We start from the raw sequence: 27892 nt of genomic DNA, 5'->3' as shown, positions 1-27892 counted from the left end.
CGACACCTCATCATTCTATTTTGTCGAACTTGAGCCTCTGAATGTATGGGTGAATGCGAGACACCTCCAGTTTGCGTGCGTAATTCGCGTCTTAAATGTGAGTCACTGAAATTTTGTGAGTCTCATCATATCTACGACAGTCCTGGTACAGTCGATCCAGATCATTTTCCTTCTCGTCTTACAAAAACAAAAAGAAGTTCGGAAATTGTTGTCTCGTCCGACTTGTTTTCACGAAGATTTGATTGCCCCTTTGCGGATCAGCAGATCTGTATCTCTTAATCTGGCGTGCATGTGGTTTCAAAGTCCAGATTAACGATGTGGTTTTAGAGTTTTAATGTCCTGTGTCCTTATACAGGACATGTCCTCGAGACTAAAACGAGGTCAGAGGGCTGTGTCTTGGCTCGGAAAACATCTGACACTGAAAACACACACACACACACTGGACTGTAGTGTTCGATGGGTGAAGATCTAGCCACCCTGCTACCCTGCTCTGTGTTCTTTCACCGTCCGTTGAGGAAGCTGTCACTCGAAAGGTTTATGGAGGGTGGATGGCCGTAGTCCTTTCTCTGACCCTTTTGTAGTTGCCGCTTCTCCACATTGAAGGCAGAGAAAGACACACACACACACACACACACACACACACACACACACACACACGCACACACACAACAGCAGATGAACTGTTTCACTGGGTATCTGATCCACGGTGCTTTTTCACCGCCCTGTGTGCCTCTCTCTCTCTCTCTCTCTCTCTCTCTCTCTCTCTCTCTCTCTCTCTCTCTCTCTCTTGAAGGACGGTGAAGGGGGCCCGTGAGAGAGAGAGTCGAGCTTCACGTCGAGCAAAAGTGCTCTGAGAAGACGCGAGCGAATTTATCTTGCGGAAGGAGGAGAAATGGAAGATCGAGCAGCATCGATGTATCCATTTCTGATGTATGCCCCGAAGGAGTGAGGACACAGCCACGGTAGGAGGTCACAATGCCAGTCGGGTCACGCAGTGATCGGACACGGAATTGACCCCGGCAGCAGCTGTAGTTATAAACGATCAATCGGTAGTTCCCTCCTTCTTTACCCTCCCCTCGTTGTATTAGTTGAATTAGGGGGTGGACAATGATTCCATCGACCTCCTGTGTAGACAAAGTGATTTATCAAAGAGGGAGGAGGCCTGGGCACACACACACACACACACACACACACACACACACACACACTGCCAAGGGGTTGAAGGGGGACGACCGCCTCACAGCTGGCTCAGTGTCGCTCTTACAGTGTTGCTGGTGCTGGGATGGTGTAGGTTGAGCAGCCGTCGTCAGTGAATGCGTATGGCGAGAGACACTGGATCTCATCTCTCTCTCTCTCTCTCTCTCTCTCTCTCTCTCTCTCTCTCTCTCTCTCTCTCTCTCTCTCTCCGTCGTCGAATAAGTTATAACTGTGTCGTCATGTATGATTTAATCCCGGCGCGTCAGTAATTAGATTACGGTGCGCCTAACGGCTCTCCCCTCTCCCCCACCACCACCACCTCCCCTCATTGATTATTTACCGTCACGCTTCCCCCACACACTCTCCTCCCCCCCTCAGAATCCCCCCCACAACCCCCTTGACCTCCCACATGCCAGAAGCTAGCCTTCCAGTTATCTAGTATATCTATCTATCTATCTATCGCTGTATCTATCTTTCCATTGTCAAAAGTGTGGAATGACTGTACGAGGCATTCCTTTCATCACAAGGATTCGTACCAAACACACACACACACACACACACACACACACACACACACACACACACACACAGAGGCCTGGAGATCCGCTCACCTTCTGCATGTGTGTGTGTGTGTGTGTGTGTGTGTGTGTGTCACTTTGGGCAGCGGTGATTCGCTCCGGTGATTTTGTTCTCGGAGCCGCAGGTATGGCGGCCGCCGCAGTGACCCCCACAGAGACCCTAGTTCTCGACGCATGCGGTGGCCGCAGGTGGCGTCATTTCCGGTAGATCCGGAATCGGTCGTTGAAAGTCAGAGTCTAGTTTCCGTGTGGGGCGATGACTCTGCTGTTATCTCGCTTTCCGTTACGTCCTGTTATCTTGGGCTGTTAGCTTATCACCGTTTTCTCTATGGGGGAGGGAGGGAGCGACTTCACGGGGTGCCTTTATATCGTTATCTTCCGAGAAACGATAATAAGCTTGTTGTATTGTTGTTATGTCTACGAAACACAACTTGTATGACGGTTCTGTACCAGGGTCTCTGAAAGGGGACCGTAATAATCTAAGAGATGTTATCAATTCCCCTCGAAAAAAAATTATCTTCAGTCAAAAAAATACACCAGTTATGAAGCTAGGTCTTCAGCCCGCCCGTCGTAACCCCCGGTGCTAGGCAGAGAGCTAGCGAATCTTTAGCCACAGCATTGGTCAGCCGAGGTCGCAATGTTGTAAAGGGGCGACCTCTGGGTGTTTACCTGGCGTGATGGGGCGTAACGCGTCGTCATCAGGTAACATAACGCAGTTCCAAGCACACAGTAACGACTAACTGCCATTACGGTAACGGTCACTTTCATGGGACGTATATAACGTAGATTAGTTCGTGACTGGACAGCGTCACTATTTACAAACGTGGTACCCCAGACGTGTTACTCAACTTTACTACGTAGCGTTGCTGGTCATAAGCGTGATTCGAGTCTTCTACCGAACTTTGAGGCTGGTGGCCAGACAGGCGTTACAGTGTTACCCTTCCTTTCCCCATAATTAATCGTGTTATTACAGGATTTAGGCCGTTATCACCCGTAACAAGTCGATCGTTAACTTATAACAATAGAAACTATATATATCTCTGTTACAATGATGTCTATCTAATAGACAGAGTAGTTTAATTGCCTTGCACAGAACCACCATCATCGTAAGGCATGAACTTTTAAGAGACCATCAAAATATATTCTCATCATCCCCTCATCCTCCATATAAAAGATGATACACTAGGCTATAATTCACACTAATCAAGATTTCAAAAAGTTCTATTTGCCTCTGTGAGCCAAACCCACTGACCTCCCCTCCCACCACACACAGATGGCCATGATAAGTTGATCACGATATGCTGACCCGTCGCTGGCGTCATTGTGTACACATAACGCACACGTCCCCCCTCCATACCTCACAGTGCTGGACGCAATAAGTTATAGCATGAATGGCCGCCAGGGACGTTCAGACGGTGGTAGAGATTACGGGGGACAACGGAACCTATGCGGGTAGTCGTAGGGCATTCGAATATATGATTAGGCTTGGCTTTGTTCCCAGCGGCCTTCTTAATCACAAAGGCCTCCTTAAATCCTGAGTCCTTGTGGGGACTCTTGGCTTTCCCATGGCCAGGAGGGGTAAGGAGAGGACACACACACACACACACACACACACACATCCCTGCTGGTCACCACTAGCTTCTAGAGCAGCTGGGTGTAGTGTGTAGTCTTCATAGCAGCTGGTCACCTGTGACATCTAGAAGGATGTGATCTATCACTTACATTCAACCGTTCGATAGCTTGAGACGCGTCTGTCACAAATATCCAAGTCAACAGGTGGAAAATGAAGATAGTGGAGTGATTATGCTGACTGGGGCTGCTGCTTTCGGACGTGCCCAAGCCACTTCTGAGCTCAACAAGAGATGAAAAGATTCCCAGCATGATCTACACTTTAACTCATGTTGGATATCCAAACCCACAGGACCATTTGTCTGAACCAGACACCTGGGTGCAGAGTGAGGGAGGTCTGTGATATGTGTTGGTCAGGCCAGGAGGAGGGAGAGGTGTTAGGGCCTATCTAGGCTGACTGGTGAACCTAACTCTGCCTGGAAACAGATTAGGAATGTCTTTACTCCAGCTGACTGACTGGCTTGTGTCCTACCCCCTTACGGCATCTGATCCACTAAATAGTTGCTCTCAGTAAGGCAGTGATCATATCATTCCTCGATGGCTCAATCGAGTTACTACTCGGGGTCAGAAGCATAATTCAGTCTTTCTTCCTCATCCTTTCCTCATAGTAGCTCATTTTCTCTTGTCTTTCTCATCCTGCCTCACTCGTGTCATTTGGTCAGTATGGCTCGACCCACCTCACCTCTAAGCTGGTACACGATACGCCCAAACGCCTAGAGATCGCTGGACCACCTCCCTTGCCAGACCAGGACGGCGACGGTGGACACCACGAGGTGAACGCCTGACGCTTGTCTAAGGCCCACGACTGACCCCACCCACTGCAGCCAGACGTAGACTGCTACTTTATACCGATCATCCTAAAGATATCCTGTCCATCACGACTGATCATCTCTGTCCACACAGTAGAATCCCCAGTCTCCCCCTCTTTTCCCCAAGCCTCCCTTCCCCACCTGTGTAGATACAGTGTAATCTATATAAGAAGAGTGAAAAAAGAGGGAGTTTAAGATAACCGTTCCCATGGTACAGTTCCGGGATCAGTGTGGCATATGCCAGACTGTTCTTGCGTAGCAGCGGCCATGGGAAAGGGAGGGTAGATTCACTTTAGGTCTTCTGTCATTAAATCCTCCGATATGTTCGGGGGAATTTGAAATCTCCCAATCTGGGATTACTGCCTCAATTATCTTTGATCGTAATCCAACGGTTTTAAATGCGTGTTTGGCTGGTGTAGATGACAGTTGTGGACCAGTGCAGACAGTGTGTGATATGGGCTTCACGCACGCAAGCAAGCAAACTCCTGTATTCCGATCGAATACTGTACGACTATACAGTTTTTCTTCTAAGAATGAGAAGCACAACAGAGCATTTCTGCTTGGTACACCATCCATTATTTTGACTCCTTGAATCAAGGACTGTGGGTCGGAACGGCTGAGTTCTTTGACTTACCATCACACATAGTGGCAATACTTTGGTCAACAAACGAGAAAGCGCAAATGCATGATGATTCGCCCATAGTCACAACGAACCAGACTTTCGTAATGCCTTCCACGTTGTATCATCATATAATATTGCATGCTGTAACCTGCCTCCTAATCGTATTACCACACACACACACACACACACACACATGGCCTGGCATCCTTCACATCAGTAGCTTTACTAGATGTTACTATGTATTCTCTTCCTCGTCAGGATGCATTGTAAGGACCTTTGTCCCTGGGGATGCGTCCTCTGTGTTGACCCCTCTATCAAACGTTCCCTGAGATCAGCTGTCCGTGGATCAGCTGTGTAGGAAATCAGCTGTTGCTTGTTTGTCACGTGTCATGTTATTGTGTCTATGGCTAGTGGGGTTGCGACGCTTGGTTATTGACGGAGTCGGCCAGCTGGTGGTTCTTGTGAGCCCTCTCCTCCTCCCCTCTCCCTCCTTCTCTCCCTCCCTACCATGTCTCCCCTCCTATCACCCGTTTCCTCTCCCTCCCCTGACTCTCTCTATCCATCATAGGACACTAGGCAGTGTGTCTTTACCCTCCCTCTCTTAAGGCCTTCTGACGCCCCAAAGACCTATTATACTATTCATGTACCCTTCACCCATACCATCAGTGAAGTGCCTTGTTTGTGTATAATCAGGTTTCTAAAGACTGTAGAATTAAGAATTAATCTTCCTTAATCTTCCTTAATCTTACTTCTAAGTTCCCAGGGCTCCACATCCTCCTAGGGCTCCACCGTTCCACTTACAGGACCCCTCTTACTGGGCCCTACTCCTCTCGTCACAGGACCCCCTCCTGGGCTTCATTTCTCCCCTCACCGGACCCCTACTGGGGCTCCACACCTCCCCTCACCAGACCCCCTCCTGGTGTCTACTCCTCCCCTCACCAGACCCCATCCTGGTTTCCACTCATCCCCCTCACCAGACCACCCCCTGTCCTCCCGGGTGCTTCGTTCCTGGCGCAGACAGCGCGTCCATTAACTCCCCCTCCCCGTTGCGGGAACCCCTCCACAGGGCCCCGCCCTCCGACACTCCCCTCACCCCAACGGACGCTGACTTCCGATAAGCGCCCTATCCTTTTCCGATAACGGGGCCCCTCAAATCGGACTGCCTCTTAAACACACATCATTATGACTTATATACATTTCCCAACGGCACGCGCCTGGCCACGAACGCTGGTCTGTAATGTGAATTATGACACTTTTTCCACCTCCTCCGGACAGTCGTGGGAAAATTCTCGCCCCTAAATTGATATGTAAACAGTCAGACGACAGCGAGAACAGACCCCCATGATATATAGCCCGTAGTTACATTAGGGGAGGTGAGGGGACGTCATGACGCCGGGTTCCTCCCCTCTCTGGTGCTGGGTCGGTGGTAGGAAGGGGAGAAAGGAGGGGGAGAAAAGGGATGGGGAGGTTGAAGGTTGGAATTAATAGCTGGACAGTCATATGCTTGAGCAGCACGAAAACCCAACAAACGACGACAAATGAAATGGAGCAGTGAAGGACGAGAGGAAGACGGGTGCAACAGTGTCTATGGTACTTGGTATGCAAAGGAAGATTGTGATGAAAGACACTTTTGAGACTGTGGTCTCTCATTTCTGACGCAGGGAAAATCTATCACGTTAAGAAAATGATATCACGGAAGATTTTTGGTTCTATGGATATCCAAGTGTCTGAAAATGTCATTAATATAGTGAAAGTTGTATTCAGATATCTAATCGTTAGTTTGAACGTGACTTTGCTGATGCTCCGTACCAGAATGTAAGACTAGTTCATGCGTTCAAAGCCTCTTAGCCATCTACCATGAATGTCTGAAGTGCTGCTACAATTCTGCAGCCCCATGGCTACCTCTACATCTGTTAGACTGCCACAAGTATCCTGCCCCATGGCTACCTAGACGTCTGTAAGACTGCCACAGGTAGTACCCTACCCCATGGCTACCCGTCGTGGACGTCTAGGAGGCTACCACAGATCCTCAACAAAGAGGACTTTCTCCCTCCACCAGACGCTTGTGTTTACATCCCGCTGCGACTCAAGGGCCTCCCAAGGAATACCTCTCGAGTGCTGGGTCGTAAGTGCCGCCCCGACGTATCTAGCAATAACAAACTGGGAGGAAGGTGTTGCCCGAAACTGTCTGGGTATGTCGACCGACGCGTCTATAAACTAAACTCAAGTTCCTCGTCTGTAATTCTACCCCGGGACTGCACTAACACACGAGGTGGGGGACTCTTGAGTTCTGCGCCTGAGTTCAAGGTCCTCTGATTTAAGACAGGTTGAAGAAGAAGAAGAGAAGAAGAAGAAGAAGAAGAAGAAGAAGAAGAAGAAGAAGAAGAAGAAGAAGAAGAAGAAGAAGAAGAAAGAAAGAAAGAAAGAAGAAAAAAGAGGGAAAAGAGGGAAAAGAAGAAGAAGAAGAAGAACAAAATGAAGAAAAAGAGGGAAAAGAAGACCAATAAGGCAATTCATTGAAAGCAAAACACACGAAATAGATTCAGTAAACCGAGAACATCACATTTCCATATGATTCATTCCGCACATTATCATTAATCTTGCCGCTATCTTCAGTCAGTTAATCCACACACTGAAGTACTGGAAATGCATCGTTACCACATTACTGACGGAAGCAGAGGGAGCCACCTTATGCTCTGCAGGAGACCAGGTGGTGCGAAGGACATCAAGAAGCATCCAAGACCTGATGCCCGTCAAAAAAAAAATAAGAAAATAGATGAACCATCCATTAGTCAGTTGATTATTTGCTTACTTACCCTGTGATCCATGGCAACGTCAGTGCTCGAGAGACTGAGCAACGTCGACTTGCAACTGTGGTTCAGCATTTACATTACGTTGCCAGGCGTTCGTCTCTGCTTCAGGTTAACCTCAGAACTGAACCCGTTTTAGCCCTCAGCTTCGTGTTAATCCCTACACTCTTACACGAATCAGGAGAGAACTCGTCCTCACTGTTCAGTTACCTACATTTCTACATCAAGAATAAAAGGGAAATGGATTCTTCAGTCTTCTGTATGAGCTCTGACGCCTTCCGAACCTTCTTATGGAAGATATGTTCATCCTCCGAACTTGAAAGACCTTCTATCTATCTGGTCGGCTCGCATGCCTGTAATTACGTAACAGAATATTCAATCACTGGTTGGCAAAGGTGTTGGTGATGATGCCCACACCACTCCCTCTTGCCACCTCCCCAGCCTGATGTGGTCGTGGCTTTTACAAGACTAATTATCTCTAAATTCCTCGGGATATTCTTATGTTAATGTGACACAGTCGATGAATATCTCTCTCGCTTCTCCGTCGACCGAGGATGTGATGGATAACGTCAGACGATGTTAGCGTTGGTGAATGAGGAAACGACGACTTCAGCAACGCAGCATCGCCGCTAATGTGTGTGTCCGTGTAGAGCAAGAATCCCGTCACAGGCGTTGGCGACTGGGTTACCTCAGTGACACGATGGTGCGTTACTGGCTTGGCGTGAGTGGGCCGAGTTCTTGGAAGGGGTCGTTATTCTCGTAACGCCTTCGTGAAACCGGTCAAACCCTCGCGTTGAGAGACGAATGTCATGCTAGTAGAACTCCTGGGCCAGATGCAGTTGGGTTGATGTCCCTGTGATATGAATTCTATCTCGTCCATTTGGCTGTGAGAGACAGCATCATCACCCTGCAAGAGGACCAAGAGAGACACCCTCCCCCACCACACGACTAACCTCCCTTCATCAGATGCGTCTCATTTATCTCTCATCCCATTAAGGAGGGAGAGACTGCTCGTTCTTCGTCTTGTGGATCCATTACCGTACATCTTTTTTTTCTCTTCGATAGCTAGAGTCAATCAAAAGTTGCACACAACACACTTCCCTTTTATTTCTCGTTCAAAGAAACCAGTTGCGTAAACTCTGCGTTCGTAGTCAAGTGTAGTGTTGTGCGGAGCCACGTCGTTGTTAACAAGACGTCGTCTCTCTTATTTATGGATCCTGTGGGACTGAGGTCTCACAGACTCATCGTCATGAAGTCTGCGATGAGAGTCTGACGTTCGTGTATAATGAGTCGTGGGGGGCTTGAGGCGTGTGAGTATACAACAGCAGCTCTGGTTAGAAGGTGGTGGGAGTGAGGGACTTGAGGCATGTGAGTATACAACACTCGCTCTAGTGGAAAGGTGGTGGGAGTAAGGAGACGGGTATGTGGTGGGCGGTGTATGGGAGCCCTTATATCACACGGGTCTGACAGGATTTTAATGGCTATTTTCATACCGGGCAAATTTATATAGGAACAGTTGATGGTTCCTTAATATGGTATAATGCTATGCACATAGTGATGATCATACGCCGTAGAGGGCGTGAGAGACTGGGGGCCTATATTGTTTACCCATATCAGCAGCCATACAACAGTGTCGTCCCCCTGTGTGTGTGGGAGGAATGAAGGGATCCCACAGCTAAACCTCACATTGATTTGTCTGTAATCTGATGGCGCCGACACCAGGTCCCACCTCTTTATCATTCCTTGGTCTGTTATTGCACAGACTTCACATTTTTTGCTAGTGAATGTATTCACGTCACCCGGTGACCATTCCTTCTGAAAGGCAGTTTCATTCTATGCTTGAAATTAAAACATTTTGCCGTCCAGGTCACTTTGTTTAATGCAAAACGTAGCTGGATATTTTTGGAGCGTAGTCTAGCCATTCTACCGCTTGCAGCTGTCATTCTGATATCTCTATCTGGCAGGTTGACCCTCACCTCGTGTATGATGGAGAGGTATTCATCCCATGAATCAAATAACTGCCCGAAATGCTACGTTCTTTGCGATCTTTTTCGTTCGCATATTCCCCGAGGTTGTCCCATCGCAAGCCATTAAGGTAATGGTTAGTTTAATCTCAGAGGTGCGTAAGGTCTAGGTCCCTGGCGCCATTTAGACGTTGATGGTCGGTACCCTGGGTCGGTGGTGGCCGTTAGCTATGAAATATGTAAGTGTCAGAAAACATTACATTTGAGCTGTGACACCTGCGACACCCACTGGCTGCGGTGGAGGGACGTTGTGTTGTGAGGCGTGTGTGCGAGCCTGTGTATGTATACAGACTGTAGAGTCACTTGCGAATCCTTAATTCAGGTGTGGCTGGGCTATTCCTACTTGTGGTTACACTGCAAGCGAGAAGTCTCCTCCGGTAGGTCTGTCATCGCCAATGGACAGAAAGGAGGACTTCAGTCTTGTCAGGAAACCTCTCGCTCCAAAGGAGTCCATCCTCTCCCTGCTCCTGAGCGAACTGCTGCTTTGAAGTGGCCCTGGGGACAGTATGATAAATGATGACATGCTAAATGCATAATGGCCATGTTGTCGTAAATATTTCTCTAGTTGCATTTTAGAAGTTAATTGTTTTGATGGACATGTAAATGTAAGTGACAGGCACCCACCATAGTGCCATATGTCCTCCTCCCACACTCTGGCCTATCCTCCTTGTGTCACTCTGGAACTCGAGTATAGTACATATCATTTTTTCTGGCGTCTACTACTCATACCAACTCACGAGAACTCTCACTCTACACCCATTTGTCACACGCCTCAGACACCATGCGCGATTACCATACACTCCAGACGAAGGCGGCCCTACGAGGCTGGGTCTACGTAACGTAGTGGTGCTATTTACATCAGGGAGCAACAGAGGCGAGATGGTGGGATCAGGTGTTGACAAGGGCGCCTCAGGGGGTCACACGCTCACAGACGGGGCTTTGCTGGAGCACCGTAGGGGTGAGAGGCAGTTTGTGAGTGAAGGACAGGTTGTGGGTGAGGGGCGGGTTCTGGCTGAGAGGCAGAGGAGGGAATAAGGGAGCAAGTTGTGGGTAAGCGGTAGGTTTTAGGTGAGGGACAGTTTCTAGGAGACGGGCGGATTGTGGGTGAGGAGCAAGTTGTGGGGAAGGGACAGGTTGTGGGTGAAGGACAGGTTATATAAAGCTGTGATATCACGGGTGGCGGCCGTGGCGGCAGAACAGCCAATAGAATACAAAGTATGTATGCATGACATCTGGGTTTGGTTTATGGTGATTGCCTCCACAAGGCTGGAGATTTAGGAGCTGTGGAAGGAGGTCGTTCCTATGGGAGATAGGAAGACAGGTCCTCACGGACGCTATGAAAATAGGTCCCCATGGAAAGCTATGGTCATATAGTGTTCTGATGAATGTTGGGAACATTTACTGAACTAAGAGGTATTTGAGTAGTTTAAGGAGGGTTTATATGAGCATCGAAGTCTTATTTAAGACGACTGACAAATGTAGAGGTTTCGAACATCACAAAATTTTACACCAGCGTCGTTTATAAGTACAGTTCACGGCATCTGTAGATGTATTTTAAGTTACAGAAACACTCGAAAGCTGTCATAGTAGAATGTGGCCATAGCAGAGACAGGGAGCAGCCCTCCCTTCGAACAGTCATAGCAACAACAGCAGCACTAAACACAGAGGCAGCGGAGCAATAGCAGCAGCTGCGTCAGGAGCCTCAGCGCCCTTACCGCACTACTTCCATACACCAGCCATCACGACACCTGGTCGACGCATCGTACAATCAGCTGATCCATCACGAGTGTAAACAAGACACATCCACGTCGCGTTACGGCACGCCACAACCCCAACCACTGCACACCCGGAGCTGGCCGCTGCGGGAGTCAAGAATACCACAGTGAGAAGACGTCAGCAAATTTTCTTCAGTCATGTGTGGACGGTCTGTCGCTAAGACCTGGTCACCTCATCCTTCATATACCTCCTTATACTGGAGGATACGTAGCTCACGATCCCTACTCATCATCCCCCACCTCCCTCACCTCAAGAGTCGGTATTCCCCCCTACCCCCTCAACATGGGATTATGCTAATCCTGTTTGCATATTCATGGCGCGTTATCACAGTGTTTCTGTCCACTGGTAATAATAATGAGCCCAGGGAACGCATGTGACTGCTCTCGTGTGTGGAGGTTCAACAGATGTGCCCACCTGGTATAGACACGGTAGGCCATAGTGAGGAACAGGAGGCCTCCTACCGCAGGTCTGCATTACAGTCTTGTAACTCCCCTGACCACTGTTGCTGGCAACGTCTTGTTGATTTGTATCTCAAACGGCCTCATCTCTCAGCGCCATATTTTGTCCTGCTTTACATCTTCCTTCCCTTGACCGTGCTTATCAGAGCCATCTGTTGTCCTGTTTTGCATCTTCCCTGTCCCTACTGATCAGAGCCATCTATTGTCTTGTTTTGCATCATCTCTTACCATTCTGTTCAGAGCCATCTGTTGTCTTGCTCTGCATCTACTCTGTACCATGCTTATCAGAGCCATCTATTGTCCTGTTCTGCATCATCTCTTACTATTCTGATCAGAGCCATCTATTGTCTTGCTCTGCATCTACTCTGTACCGTGCTTATCAGAGCCATCTATTGTCTTGCTCTGCATCTTCCCCGACCGTTCTCACAAGTATGGTCGATCTGTGTAGACTCCCTAGAGCTTACTCATCCCTGTCTAGCCAGACTCCCTCACCCTTGCGACCAAATTACACCAAGTCAGCTCAAATACGGAGGACTGTGTTATCTTCGGCGATCACGAAACCCATGGGTCGTCTGAACCCAAAAAAGAGAGAATAAGGATACTCCCGATGTTGCGATTATACGAGTTTACACCTCAGTCCTACGACTTAGGATCTACTTTGCATATTCATGAGGCGTAATGAATGGAATGAGAGAAACGGACGAGCCCTTAGGATCTCCATATTCATGGTGTGTTTACAGAGGCCTGAAGTGTTAAGGGCTTTTACTCACTGCTCACGAATATTGGTAGATTATTACGATACCCAAGTTGGAATTACCTATTACCACAGAAAGAACCAGGAGAGCTGTCGGCCTGTGATCTGGCAGCGGCAAAATAGTCATACTTTTAGAGTCAGTTGACTTTTACCTTGGCCTCGGTCTTATGTAGAGTGGACACCAGGGGGGTCAATCATCTCGAAGACCCTAGGTTAACCATCTGACCTTCAGCGATACTGTCACAGTCAGACAGGGTCTTCTAGTTGTGGCCTACTTAGTGGGCACTGAAAGACCATGTCTGGATTTGTAGTCTTTGAAATGCGTGTGGAAATCTGCATCTCCTCATCTCCTTCGAATAGATTTTTCCTGACATCTAAGAATTCATTTCCCCGTTTGAAATTAGGCCATGTCCTGCCAGGGTAGGGAGGTATGAAGCACACCATTCCCTAACTTGCTTAGGGCCTCCCTCCGCCTGCAGTATCCACAGTGTGATTCCACATTAATAATGTATTTCTACATTATAGTGCAGGCTGAGGCGACCCATTTCGCCTGAAGACTTTAATGGTGTGGCTGAGGGTGCTCACCTGCTGGGAGATGTGAGGGGTGTGACCCACACCCTCCTTCCCCGCTAGGGCGTGGCTGAGGCTACATCATCAAGGAGGCTTAGGGATCGATGCATCTAATCTGTACGAAGACCAGAAATGAGTTTTTTTTGCCCCTTTTTTAGCCTTGTTTAAACACACACACACACACACACACACACACACACTCACACAGTAAGTAGTTTGGTGATGTGGGTTGCTAATATTGATGGCGTTTGTTAAGGAGTGTCGCACTAGAATCTGTCTATATCTGTTCCTTGATATTTAGTCTCATCTCTCTCATCTCTCTCTCTCTCTCTCTCTCTCTCTCTCTCTCTCTCTCTCTCTCTCTCTCTCTCTCTCTCTCTCAACCTACTGTGGCACACAGGTCCAGTGAGTCACTGATGTTTGCATCATGTAAGAGTGAACGCCGACAGGACACAAGCTTCACAAGTTTGTATGCCAGAGGAAGTTCAAGAGGTGAGGGAGGGCCACACGAGTGTAGAATGCCCTTCCTGCATTGTACAAACGGGTCATTACTGTGTTCTATGAATATCCTAATTGCTCCATATCCCATTTTCCCTCATGCCCTCGTCCGCCCTTCACACACCCATTGATTCCCTCCTTCGTGGCCTTCTTCAGGAGGACGTCAGGATGCTGAAGTGGACCTTGAGGAACCCCAGCGACGCCCCGACTCCTCCGCCACCACCGGAAGCCAGGTACCAAGTCCAGAACGCCGAAGTCAAGTTCAACCTCAAGGATTCAAACAAGTGCTGGCTCGCCACACAGGTGAGGAGCCGTAGCTATTATGACCACTGTGTATCTATCAGACTAGCTTAAAGAATGTACTAGTAACTACACTATTCAAAATTACGTCTATTTTCCCTTACGGTGTATGGCTTGTGATCTACTAGACTGTTCTTATTCTGTCCATTGTTCGAGCTTGAAATAAACAGGTCATTGAAACGTAATCTGTTTTTAGTGTTTATTCTTTGTTGGGACTGCTATACAACTCATCAAATTACAGCGTGGAAACTATCCATAAGCTCTATCTTTATGAAGGATATCTCTCTTTATTCGAATGAACCGCTAGATATTGAAATTTTACGTACTCGACATGTCCCACAGGTTAAAGTTGCCCAGGTAAGGTCTACCTCAAAAATAGTGGAAACATCCATAGAAAACGGAGAGAACGCGGGAGAGGAGAGTGGGAAGTTCGACCAGGGGAAGGAGAACGATTCTATTTTCAAACGTTGGATGTCTGCGTCGCACCCACATGTCGAAGAGGACAAGAAGAGGAAGAGGCACCACAAACACACTAAGTAATTTTTTTTCTTGCATTTCTTTTTTCTCTAGAACAAGATTTATTTAGGATAACAATAAAAAAGTAATAAAATATTCTAATATTTTGACAGCCGAGTCTGGTTTGAAATGCTCTGTCATATGCAACTATTTAATAGCATTCAAGCGCAATCAAGTCGTCCCTCAAGCGAAAGCCCACTGACATGGCTTGTCCCTCCCACCAGGTGCAACCCGTTGGACCCGCTGAGGCTGTTCTCGGGGGAGGTGACAGACAGCGACACTGGGAGTGTGTACATGCGACTCGACCACACCCCAGCGGCCCTCCAGCCGCGGCCACAAGTCGTCGCCACCACCGGCCCGAACGACCCGCGTCGCAAGCCCCTCATTGACATATCCAACGGCGACTACAGCGACTTGAGGAAGCACCTTCAACACATCTCTACCTCACATCTCCATCATCACCCTCACAACCACCACCACCACTACCACCACCACCACCAGTTGCCCCAGTACCTGCAGAAGTTCGCTCCCTGTTATACGCATCACCACCAACATATCCACCACGAGGGGAAGTTCCAGGTACGTGTCCGTTGTCCGTATGAAAACCTCTTTTTTCGAAGTAGAGATAAGGGAGCTTAAGGATTTCCAAATGTAATCTGAGGATTCCTCGTCTTTCAGTGCACTGTAGGCTCTGAAATCTCGCCCATATCTTTCAGCTTCAGCTATGGAACCTCTCAAAGTTCTTCGGGAAGATAAAACCATATATTTCTTAGGAGTTTAAAAGATTCTGTTAAGCTGAATTCAATTTTTCTGAAATGTTGGTGTGTTCTCATTACTTCGTATGTTTTGATTTGTCTCGTGATCGTTGTCATCAGGTGGTTGATGGAGCCAGGCACCCTCACCGGACGCGTCCTGACCCTCTAGGTGCCTCAGCCTCACAGGTCGCCCTAAACCCCGACCACAGACGCCGCTCCAGGTCCTCCTCGAGATCACGGTACGTCGTAACTACCACATCAAGACACAGTCTTAGTTAGCCAGTGTATTTCAGTAGCTTTGTATCAATGCTCAAAATGTATGACAGATTATTCAATGATTTCAGGTCTCGCTCGTCATCTGTTTCTCGCCCGCGGCCTCTGATGGCCGTGAACTCCAGTCTCGTTGCCAATAGCAGCGTCACCAGTACGACCCCCAACACCAGTAGAGGCGTGGCCGAGGGACAGAGTCACTCCATGCTGCAGGGGTGTCGAGCAGGGGACGCCCCACACGCCTTCAAGCGGCACTCCATCGCCGACATCCCGACAGAAGCGTCTTTCCGGGGTGTGTGGGAGATACAGAAGGAGAGGCGTGGACGGTCCTCCAGCCACGAGAGAAGGGAAGGATCGCAAGATAGATCGAAGCTACTGAGGTTTAGCAGAGACAAGAGAAAAGAATGTAGGGTAGAAGAGGAACGCAGCTGTAGATCGGGTAGAGAGCGGGTAGAGGGGCGGAGGGCAAGTAGAGAGAAATCCAAAGATGAACCTATCTACGAAAAGGTTGGAGGAGCTAACACATCGAGTACCAGTACTTCTGACTCGAGTATAACCTCGAAGAAGAGTAAGGCCACGTCGGGTTCAAGTCTCACCTCGAGAAAGAGTCGTAATTCCTACGACAATGCTGTGTACATGTCCATGAGAGACTTGAGAGCCCACTGTCCACAAGAAGACATGAGGGAACTCAGTGAATATGACGGTGAACACGCGTACTCCTCACTACATATCAGAATATCTCCCGACCCGAACAAAACACCTGTCCAAATGAGGGACCATCTGTACGAAAACATGCTTTACCTGCCGATGACGGAGATCAAGAGCGCCCTCAAGAAACCCCAAGATCGATGTCGACCCCTCCCGGAGCCACCGAACTTCGACGATCCCGACTTGGACGACACCTGCGACTTCACCTCAGAGCCGCAGAAGGACATCCACAAGCCAGTAGCCATCAAGATCTCGAACGAGCTCATAGCGCGGTTCGGTAAGTCACCGAACGACCGCCAACACCCGATGCCCCATTACGGTCTCTACATCGCCGCTCAGCCTTCCAAGAAACCGTGCGCCGTCGAAGACGGTCAGGACGCCGGACCTCACAGGGTACCGTCGGAAATGAAGCCCACGAAGGTGTACAAAAGCACCGGGCAGCACGTCCATATCGATTACTCCGAGAAGCAGAGCGAGCCCTCAATACCTCTCCATAACCTCCGACCGCCTCCGCCGCCTCCCCCGAGAAAGTTCAGGTCGACTCAGGGTAGTGGTGGCCCTAGGGTCAAAATCAAACCAAAGGGACAGACGAAACCAAAGCCAGACTCACACCTTCCCGTGATTTATGAGAACACTCGGCAAGGGGAGGACTTAACCCAGTCGGCAAAGAAGAGGAAATTACGCCACACCATGGAAATTGAATTTAGCTTTGAGGACGACGACATCCCTATCAACAGATCCTCTGAAGACGCCAGTGCTGCAGGGACGAGTCCCCGAGGTGGTGCTATCTCCAGCAGCGACAACCCCGACAGTGGTGTCTCGGAGGGCATCACAACACCGCTAATTAGCCCGCTTAGTGCACCCAGAAGCCCACAAACACCGAGAAGTGACAGCCTTCTCGAGGAACCGTGTACGCCCCTTAGTCTTGAAGAGCTGCACGCCATTAAAGAAAACGCGGATCAAAAGTTCATCAGAGAAAACGATTTCAGGGGAAACTCAACTGTTCTTTCCAATATGTCTCACGATATAACGGATCCTCGTTTTCTAGAATCCCCTTTTAAAAATGGGTCATTCGGTCGGAAAGGCTACGCCAGACAGCCTAGTTTTGGGAACGAAGGGTTTTCGGACGACACGTTCCATCAACTGAATACTCTCTATCTTCAGCAAACAAATTCTAGTATATCTTATTCTAATGTAGGACCTCTCTGTCATTCCCAACTGGAATATATAGACTCTTTAAGTCACAAAAATAATGACATTAGTAGAATGCTGCTAAGCGCAGTGGGAAGAAATTTATTTCACGATTCTACCAATAAAATCTCAACGCCACATCGTGACCCGGGTCCCTGTAGCTCTCTGTCTCGCCGCCATTCCTTCGCAGGTTTGGCAGACATTTCCCGGAGGCTTTCCAGCATCGGATTCAGTGACGACACTTCCCTCTGGGGTATGGAAGTGTCTGATCACAACGAATCGACGCTAAAGAAGGCCAAGTCCCTCAACTGCTTGAGCCCAGCGGCAGTGTTCACCCCAACATCCAAGAACGTCCCCTTGACGGAATCCATGGCGGAAATTCTCAGGGATCCTGAATCGAGATCCGATTCGCGGGGCTGCAGTAGGCTGACTGACAGTAGTGAACAGACGAGCCCAGACGCAAGTGAACAATCGGTACAATGGTGGGTGGTTAGGGAGGAGGACCGAGGGGGGAGGACCACAAAAGGGTCAGGTAGGTTAGGTGGTCTGGCTGGGCAGCCGAGCCCACTCAGTGACTCGCCTGCGTCCCAGCACCACCACCTTCCCCTCCAGCCCGGCCTGGCCAAGCACACCCCAACCCTCCTCCTCCTCCGTTCGCCAACGAGTAACCCGACACCGATGCTTCCGGTGGAGATGAGCGGTGGGCAGCATCTGGCCGCGGGGCACGCGGGTGCCTCCTGCCATTCAGTGCCTCTCGGACCGTCATCCTGCGAGGACAGCGCCCGGCCTGACGTGAGTCAGTGTGTCAGTAACTGTGGCGTAGACTCGACTCTTCCGTCAGGAGAAGGTGACAGTCTGACGGCGAGGCAGAAACGCCGTCAGGAGGAGAGCTCCTACCGTCTGCAGCGTATGTTGCAGGACTGCACGACGCCGTCGCTGGAAAATGAGGCAGACGATTCAGTGAGCGCTGACTGGTCTATGGAAGCTATCCTGGACGAGGTGTCGACGCTAGACCACCAAGACCTCCTTGACACGATCAGCGACCCTCTAGACTCTCCAGGGTCGCCAGACTCCCAAGACATAATCAGCGTCTGTACACTGGACGGTGAGTATGGTGACAACATCTACCTGAGCCCGAAACTGTGCGAGAAAATCAAACAGGTGTCAGAGGACAGAATGTTAGCCAGGCTCAGAAAATCCTTCCGAAGCAAGAGGGAGAAACGCTCCGCAAATCCTAACACGACAACAGCTCCTCCCAAAGTTGGGATTCTCATGTTCGTTGACAACCCGATGTACCTCAGCCCCGAGGTCAAGAAAGAAGCAAAAATTGTCAGTGCGCAGACCAAAAGCGAAAACAGTGTGTGGTATGTGGGAACCCAATGTATAACTCTCCAGAGACAGATAAACTGAGAGATGCGAATTACGAGATGCGACAGAAAGTGATCTGTGAAAAAGAGAACTTAAGAAACTCTCGGTTGGCTAAAGTTGTGTGTCAAAACATAGACAACAGGAAACCTCTAGCCAACATCTGGCTTCAAAGTAACCCTTGCTATGAGTCGCCTGACGTCAAAAAACCCGATATGAAAAAGACCAACGTTAAGACTCTGCCTGGGATGGTGGAGAACACCTACCTGACGCCGATACCTGTGAAACACCCTAAGAACTTCGTGCCGCGCCCTACCATCGTCCCACCGACCAGACTAGCCGATGACAAGGACATCCTCGATCCGCAGAAGTTCTTAGACCACGAGTATTGCACCATCCCAGGGGACGAGTCCGACTCGTGGGTGTCTCAGTCGACCTCCTCCAAGAGGAGTGATTCACCTGGTGCCCGGCGATCCCTCGAGTTCGGTCTTTCCAAGGGCAAGAAGGGCGCCAAGACAACCAAGACGTCTACCACTCCCTCGAGGATCTGGCGTCACACTGGCAAGAACCAACACTCAACCCCGCAGAAGTATCAGGACACGCTGGAGAAGAACTTTGACTCTGGGGCGCCCTTGGGAACCCGGGCCCACAGGACGCCTCGAGCTGTCAAGAGAAGTAAGAAAACCAAGGACATTACTCAGGTTAGTTTACACTGTTAATGTTTACAGTGCCTTAGTATATTTCCGTCAAGCTTACAAAATCTCCATTGGATTTGCATGAATTTTTATCGATAAAGTTTATATTGCATCATCTTGAATGCACTGTGTCTTCATTCCTCTTACAAACATGATGCAGTATCTGTGATGTATGTACCTTACCTAGTGTTGCTTTCGATTTGCATTCTTGCTGTGTCAAGATCAGTTCAGTGCACCACGTCGTTTTCTGTAGCACACGTCATATACAATGTTTCCTGACGTGTGTATACGTCGTGGACATTTTCTAAGACGTGTGTACAACATTTTCTGACGTGAATACAGTACGTTTTCCGTGTATGGCTCAGTCAGGCCTTCACTGCTGCCACACTGGTGCCTCTTAGTCTTCACTGTTATATTGTGGCTGTGTCATCAACAGCTTCCCTCTCAGGTTAGGTTTTGTGATGTAGGGGGTAAAAAATGGCGGAGCATCAGTGCCATTAATAATTTACTCTCATCCTAGGGTGACCTACGGAACGCGTCGTCCCCACCTCCGCTACCGGCGCGGCCCCACCCACTCCACCACCTGTACAGGAATGACACATCCATCTCCACCATCGGCTTCGAGGACACCAATGACTTCCACCGACGGGGCCTCGAGGACATCCAGGACCTTCGCCGACAAGGTCTCGACGATCTCGACGACTCCTCGAAGTTCAGCTTCCCCCCGACAGTGTATACGAGAGCATAAGCTCCATACAGGAGCGCAGGTATCGTGGGCTGGCCAGGTCCTCCTCCCACGCCTCAACCGTCAGCCACCGTCGGCGTCACGATGTAGCATACGTCAGAGGCAGCACCTCCGTGCGTTCGTCGCCAGTTCCCTCCTCCAGAGTGAGCCACTCGCAGTACTATTACTCGAGGGCAAAAAACGGGTTGGGAGGCTCCCTGAACGAGGGGAGCCAGAAGGCGCGGTCGAGGAAGACTTCCACCACCAAGAGAGTCACGAAGAAGTACCGAGCCAGGGACGTACTGCAGGGCAAGGGTGAGTACTCCTCCAGTAAATCAAACTTTATCTTCTTTAACGACCTTCTCACTGTAGCCTTCGACGTGACTCTTTCATTAACGAATACTTTAGACGAGAGCCAGCCCTCCTCCCTCATGTTACAGGTCGAGCCACGACTCTCCCTCACTCATGTCCTCGGTTATAATCTTCCCTCTCCGTTGTTTGGTTGTCTTAGCCACTGTCGCTGTCTTCAGTAGACAGTTCCTGCAAACGGGTCCTCTTCACCAGTAGATGGGTGCTCAAAACGAGAGGTCCCTTTTAGCGTCTCAAACTCTGTGTCAGTGTGCACACACAACATGGACGACCTCACACACCTGTACACGGGTCATTCCAGCGCCCCGCTTGCTTTAGTTCCGTAATTTTCCCTCACACAATCGTCCTGTGGCAGCAGCAGCCGAGGGCTTGTGCCAACGGTTTCCTCCTGTCATGTTACCTCACCCAGGGCCGCTGGGGCCCCACTGACAGCCCTCTGCCGTAGCTGTGTTAGTAAAGCCGGCAGCGAAATGCTCCCTTGCATTTGACATATTCGTCCGCTACCATGCTGACTACGTGGTTCTAATTGGTTAGATCTATATTGCTTTAGTTTGTCCTAAATTTCTCATATCACAAAATAATTTTACATGACTAAAGAAAACGAAGGTATTTTCTCACACACACACTTTATTTATCTATACTTTCATAGCAATAAAATCATTAAATGAATACATGTTAATTCATGAACAGATATGGTGTTATTCAGGGGGCGACAGAGTTTGGAAAATCACACACACTCCCTCGCTGACACTGTAGGCCAGGAGGTATTGATTCCCAGTTCCCAGAGCAGACCGTTCTCTCCCCTCTCCCCCTGCATACCCGCCATGTCAGTTTGTCTTCAGATAATTAGGGTGGTTTACATTTTAAACCTCCTCTGACCCCCACGACCTCAAACACAGCGGCTGATAAATAGCATTCCAAGCTCCCTCCTTCTCCAGATCCATACCCGCCCACCTCCGCTCTCAGTTTCGCTCTCATACCCATCTTCGTAGGGAGAATATTTCATCTCTTAAAAGCCATACTGTCTCTTTATACATGGCCCGACACAGAGCACCCATCATCAACCTCCAGTGTAGACATTAGTATCAATCTCCTCTCCTCGCGTGATGTCCTCTTATCTCTCGAGCACACACGTCGTCCCACACCTCACCCTCTCCTTGATGAAGCACACTGTTGCCCAGCTAAGATCTTTTAATTAGCCACTGTAGGACTCCCCTTGGCCTCTCCTGTCTAGTCCCTCCCCGGCTCTCGATTCTTTTCTAGTATGTCCTTTCGTGTGTATCACAAATATTTGTTTTCTATAAGGCCCGTCCTCCCCTCTCTGTCAAGCTTTGGACCTGAGTTTACCTCAAATATGTTTCTTTTCTTGGAGAAACTTGTTCCTTATACATATGGTAACTTAATTTCTTTTTCTCTATTCAGCGTCCGTTTTCCCCAGCTACCTTTAGCCCCAACGCTCACGTTCGTCATTTTAGACTTTGATTCCTTACGAACAAAGTTGATTCTAGTTTATCTTCAGTTCACAAGGATAATTTCGTAAGAACTCAACTCTTTTAGCTACTACATTACAGTGATTAGTCTCTACCCGGAGTGAGGTGGAGGATCCAAGCCTCACCTGATCCGACATACCAAGAGAGCCAAGGAATCCCCTAATGTCTCATTCCTCATCCCATGACCACAGCCGTCCCGCCCAACCGCTCCGTTCCGGGTGGTCCCTCTCGCTTTAAGAAAAATACGAAGGTTCGTCGTTTATGTGGGTCGAAGACAAAATCGCGGTAATTAAAGGGACCGTCTGTGGGATACACGTATGCAAATGTATGCAAATTAGCGTCAGATGGGGGGATGGTGTTGGTTGATGCGACGCCACTGAAACCGGGGAGCAAGGTGGTGGTATCCAGTTAATGTCGGAGGTCTGTCGCAGTCGAAGAACTGGCATGGTACAGTTGTATGAGGTCCTCGTGATGGTAGTTTGTGAGTCACAGGCGCTACGTCGATGTGTCTTTCATGACTCGTGCGTTGGGAGAAAAATTTGCTCGTCCTCACGAAGTCAGAAAAGGTGACATAGTTAAGGTAGCTTACGACTGCTCGAACCTTAACTAGTAAACAAGAAACAACAAACACGTGTTTTTTTGTGTTTTTGTATTCACACACACACACACACACACACACACACACACACACACACACACACACAATAATAACTATAAACCACACAAGGTCGTGTCGCTTTCCTCTGTCTTCAACCAAAGAGAAAACTCCGCCTCGTGAGCCACCTCCATAATCTTCGCGGCAGCAGCTGTGGGACGACAGCTTGAGGCCAGGACCTTCGCTGCCACGCCGTCCCTCTCCTCCTCCTCTTCTGTCGTTTTTGGTCGTCCGCTGCCTCCATGAATGCTCCCTCAGCACAACACGATCCTGGGGTCTTGCTCCTTAAGACATTTTCTTCCTCTCCAAGTATCACCAAAGATGATATTTTTTCTGCTTTTGTACTAGTCTTTTGAACTCTTGTATCCCATGGAGTTTGAGTCCTCTCCTCCGCGCGTGTGTTAGTCGTGCCTGTAACGCACTTTACGATGTCGTAGAAATTGCGTATAGGCTGCAGAGACTCAGCAGCGGCGGCGACTCCCTCTGATGCGTTTCCACCAGCACCAGAGCTTCTTTTCCTCTGGGTTGGTGCGATGCTGGTAGCCATGTGGGCTGTCATAACGCCCCGGGGCGAGTATGAGGGAAGGGCGAGACTGTGTGTGTGTACTGAGGGGCCGTCTGAGGCCTGAGGTCCGACGTTCGAGACCAGACAATGAAGACGTTACTGTGGAGGGGCGGGGACGTGGACGGCATCCTGGTTTATATAGCTCCTCCCTGGTCGCGCCCCTTGGGGCCACATGTCACAGTGTTGGTCTTTGGCTTTGTTGGATATGACCGTGTTAACCGTATTGTTAATTCGTCCACGCACGTAGACGAGCTGTGGGTCGGCCTCTCTCTCTCTCTCTCTCTCTCTCTCTCTCTCTCTCTCTGTCTCTCTCTCTCTCTCTCTCTCTCTCTCTCTCTCTCTCTCTCTCTCTCTCTCTCTCTCTCTCTCTCTCTGGAGTGCTAATGGCTCTGGGAATTATTGCGCCGAAATGAATTGTGTGGGAGTTGAAACTTTGAATTTAAAAAGTTTACTTGTTCCAGCTGTGTGTGTGTGTGTGTGTGTGTGTGTGTGTGTGTGTGTGTGTGTGTGTGTGTGTGTAAGTGTTGGGAGGAATCGTTGATTCATGGCTCCCCTGGAAGGTTTGAGGAAGATGGTGAGGGTGATGCAGTTCCTCTCATGAGACACGGGCAGTCTGGACGAGACACTCATGAAAGTGAATGAGATGTGATCCTGCATGAGGCTTGGTGCGTCGCGAAACGAAACAATCTCTTTTTAGCTTCAGCGACCATGGTTGAATCATATATATATATATATATATATATATATATATATATATATATATATATATATATATATGATGTGATTATTACACGAAAGTGCACTTGGGAACTTATCGTTTTTCATTTTCCCCGTGGACTCAAAGGAATATATATATATATATATATATATATATATATATATATATATATATATATATATATATATATAGACGGACAGAGATGGGTAATCAGGATGTAATGTAAATGTGATGGTGAGGAACGGAAAGTTTGGGATAAGTATAGACATTTGCATAAACAGTCCGATGTCTAAACGCTCCCCCTTGTCCTGCAACGTTGCTCCAACGCTGACGAAGACGAGGAGGTGAGCGAACGCTCTCATCCGGGAGAGAGAAAAAAAAAAGAAGGAAACCAAAGACAACATACGGCGGCGGAAAGTTTACGAAGGAGGGGTTGCTCTCTCTCTCTCTCTCTCCCTCTCTCTCTCTCTCTCTCTCTCTCTCTCTCTCTCTCTCTCTCTCTCGTTCCAGCCCGCCGCAGACACGTCCTAAGGCTCATTACAGTCTCATGGCCACGTGGTAAAGCGGGTCATGACGCCGGGAATAGCCACTAAATAGTCTAAATTTAGGAAATGGTCTCGCGAAGCCTAGGTTCACCTCCTCTGCCTTCCCAGCTAACCTGGCGTTCCTCCTTCCTCTGTGATGTGGCTATCCTCCTCTTTTTCCTCCTCCTCCTTCTCTTCCTCATCCCATCCTCTCTCTTCTTCGTTTCTTTCTCCTACTCCTCCTTTCCACTTTCCTTATCCTCCTTCTCTTCTTCCTCATGTTCTTTTTCTTCTTCTTCTTCTTCTTCTTCTTCTTCTTCTTCTTCTTCTTCTTCCCCATCTCCGTTTCCCACTCCTCCTCCCCGACCCTTCCTCATCCCTCAGGTCGCCCCAGGGACCATATGGGGGAGAGGTTACAAGACCCTGGTTTTATTGGTTTATTCTATTGGTTTAGAACGTCACTTGCGGTTTAACAGCATATGGTTTAACTTAGACTCGAACAGACGTACAAGTGAACGGATTTCACCTCACCACAGGATAAAAGGGGATTGTAAATCAAATATTCCATTCTATGAGATTCGTGGTTTTCCTTTATTCTCGTTTTCTTTACAATTATTAAAAGGCCAGCGCCGCAGAATACTGCTGGTCAAGTTTATTGCAGGGTATACGCGGGGGCCGTTTAACCACCCCTCAAGGAAGGTGGGTCCTCGGCACGTCCGAGAGGCTAGAGCCAAGCCCGTAAAGTCATCAGCACCCACAAGACTCCACCTTGATGCGGAGTTGGATATCAGGTGGACGAAGTTGGTCTGGGGGTTCATGAGCAGTCCTTCGTGGCCTTTACTGACGTGGCTGGGGTGAAGGAGGAGAAGCAGGCCTTGCTGGCGCGACACAGGAGCGAGGTTGGAGCAGGGAATGGCTGCTGAGGTGTGTCACGGGGGTCGTGTGTTTGTATGGGTGTAATATACCCATGTGCCCATGGTGTAGACATGTGTCTGTGTCTATGTGCCCTATGGTATGTCTATGGTTTTCCTCTCTGCTCCTCTGCGCATCGAACCGAACGGGGAATCATCCCTGAATCAAAATGAGATCGATGGTCAGGGAGCGGACAGACACTTACCCGTAACGCTAGATACTGCACGGTGTTCAGTCGAAGACCTGGTCTAGCCTCGTGAATCATAGAGATGGCTACATGCTCGCGTCCCCTGATGATGGCTGAATGCCAGACTATACCTTATGGATGGGAGTGCCACTGTTAGCTCCAGTCTATAGATAATTTACGGGTGTAGGTAAGCAGATGGCCAGAGACGAGGAGTGACACGTACATGAATAGACACAGACGTATAGATGCAGGTATTGTACAGGCCTAGTGATACACACACACACACACACACACACACACACACACACACACACACACACGCACACACACACACAGTTTCTGACAGGAGGCTGCTGACCGTGACTGTCCCCCCTCCAATCCTCAGCTGTGACCACGAGGTTCCCAGCCTAAGTCGTGGCTTTCTTGCCCCCTGCCTTGCACCCTAACTTGCCCCTACGCTATTATTGCCCTACCCCTGATTTGCCTCGATGCTGCTTTCCCCTTTTCCCTGCCTTACATCTGCGCTTCCTCTGTCTCTATCCCAACCCTGCATCAGCTGCCCTCAGCTCCTGCTCGACACCTGTCGTACGTTGCTCCCATCACCTGCACCTACCGCACCTTGCCCCTGTTCTTGCCCCCCTGCCTCTACACCTGCTTTACCTAGCCCCTTTGCACCTGCCTTACCTCACCCCTGCCCTACCCCTGTTCCCCTGCCTGCTCTAATCCGACCGGCTGGTAAACAGGGGCCGTCAAGTGAACACTAATCCCAGCGAGCGGTCGTCATTAGTTATCTCCCAACCTTGTGTTATGATGGAAGCCCGGCGAGCCCCGCCGACCCTCGCCCTCCACACACACACACACACACACACACACACACACACACACACACTGGCTTAAAACTGTCACCACAGGTTTAGTTGAGGAGATGCTCACGTCTGCTGGTAAAGCTTTTAATAACATCTCGAGACCGTACGCAATTGTAAACACGATGTCCACTCGCAGACCCACATATTTTTTTTTTTCTGTATTTCCGAAGGATTCAAAAATATATCAAGTATACGTTTCTTCATTCGTCCTGACGTATGTAAGTTTGATAGATCAATTGATTGTGATATATTTATATCAGTTATCTGTCGAGATACGACAGTGGTGGCATCTAAAAGCGTCCGACTTCAACGAGGATTTCCACCATAAAGTTTTTGACCAAGCTGACCCTAGGACCAAGCACACACAAAAAAAAGAGAAACTCGGATGCATTTTAGTCTTAACTTCTGACGGAACAATAAAATGTGGAGGCTTGAGGCCCTGACCGGGACGACCCACAGGAATCTCAGCTGGTGAGGGGTGTTGGTGGTAGAGGTGGTGGTGGTGGAGGCAGTAGTGGTAGCTGTAGTGACCTGCTACGCCTCCTGCAGGAGCATTTCTTCCTCCTACTGCCTTCGTATATCCTGACTCTGTGTAGGCGTGTAGGCGACGGGTCGTGCAGGTGAGACGAGGATCATTCTCCACACGACTGGTGGTGGTTATGGTCGTCGTCGTCGTCGTCGTCTTCGTCGTCCCTGTGATGGTTGTGGTCATGGTCGTTGTCCCTCTTCTTCATACAACATAGGTGATAGTCCCTCCTTCATTTTCCCCTCCCACCTGCAGATGATGAAGTTGGTGATTCCTCCTCCTTACCTTGTGTTGGAGGTGTTGATTCCTTCCTTCTGCTTGGTGAGGGAGATAGGGCTTCTCCCTCCCACCTGCTGAAGGAAGCAGCGCCTCTCCCTCCCACCTGCTGACGGAGGTAGTGCTCCTCCCTTCCACCTTCTGCCGGAGGCAGTGCTCCTCCTTCCCACTTGCTGGTGCAGGTCTTGGTTCCTCCCTCCCACCTGCTGACGGAGGTAGTGCTTCTCCCTCACACCTGCTGACGGAGGTAATGCACCTCCCTCTCACCTGCTGACGGAGGTAGTGCTCCTCCCTCCCACCTGCTGAAGGAGGTAGTGCTCCTCCCTCCCACCTGCTAACAGAGGTAGTGCTCCTCCTTGCTGCTGATTTAGGTAGCGAATCGTCCCAACCTTGATGTGTCAGGGAGCTCAGGAATATAGCACAACAGAAGTGACCGGCTATATCCTCTACATTACAAGTGCATTTACATAACAAGATTATTCAGTTATCCCAACATTTCTGCCTCGGCTCATGAAGGGTCCTGTCCTGGGAGACGATCCCGGACGCCGTCAGGTT

The 27892-nt window shown here is 49.3% G+C and overlaps 2 protein-coding genes across 5 annotated transcripts in view; both read left to right on the top strand.

Moving 5' to 3' along the window:
- Positions 1-19038, top strand: part of LOC139757817 (uncharacterized) — a 274147-nt gene extending 255109 nt beyond the window's left edge. For all 3 annotated transcript variants that reach the window (XM_071678687.1, XM_071678689.1, XM_071678686.1), the window contains 5 exons: positions 13882-14028; positions 14368-14561; positions 14766-15120; positions 15417-15535; positions 15641-19038. In XM_071678687.1, coding sequence (XP_071534788.1) covers positions 13894-14028; positions 14368-14561; positions 14766-15120; positions 15417-15535; positions 15641-18875 — 4038 coding nt within the window. In that variant the 5' untranslated portion in view covers positions 13882-13893 and the 3' untranslated portion in view covers positions 18876-19038. The remainder of the gene's footprint in view (positions 1-13881; positions 14029-14367; positions 14562-14765; positions 15121-15416; positions 15536-15640) is intronic.
- Positions 19039-20280: 1242 nt separating this feature from the next.
- The window catches only part of LOC139757815 (uncharacterized), a 207966-nt gene continuing 200354 nt past the window's right edge, over positions 20281-27892 (top strand). For both annotated transcript variants that reach the window (XM_071678682.1, XM_071678683.1), the window contains exon 1: positions 20281-20564. The gene's annotated coding sequence lies outside the window, so the exon portion shown is untranslated. The remainder of the gene's footprint in view (positions 20565-27892) is intronic.

The sequence above is a fragment of the Panulirus ornatus genome, chromosome 28, assembly GCF_036320965.1.
Source record: "Panulirus ornatus isolate Po-2019 chromosome 28, ASM3632096v1, whole genome shotgun sequence".
Classification (NCBI taxonomy): Eukaryota; Metazoa; Arthropoda; class Malacostraca; order Decapoda; family Palinuridae; genus Panulirus; species Panulirus ornatus.
The sequence above is the reverse complement of the archived record's forward strand: the minus strand, read 5'-3'. Positions and strand labels throughout refer to the sequence as shown.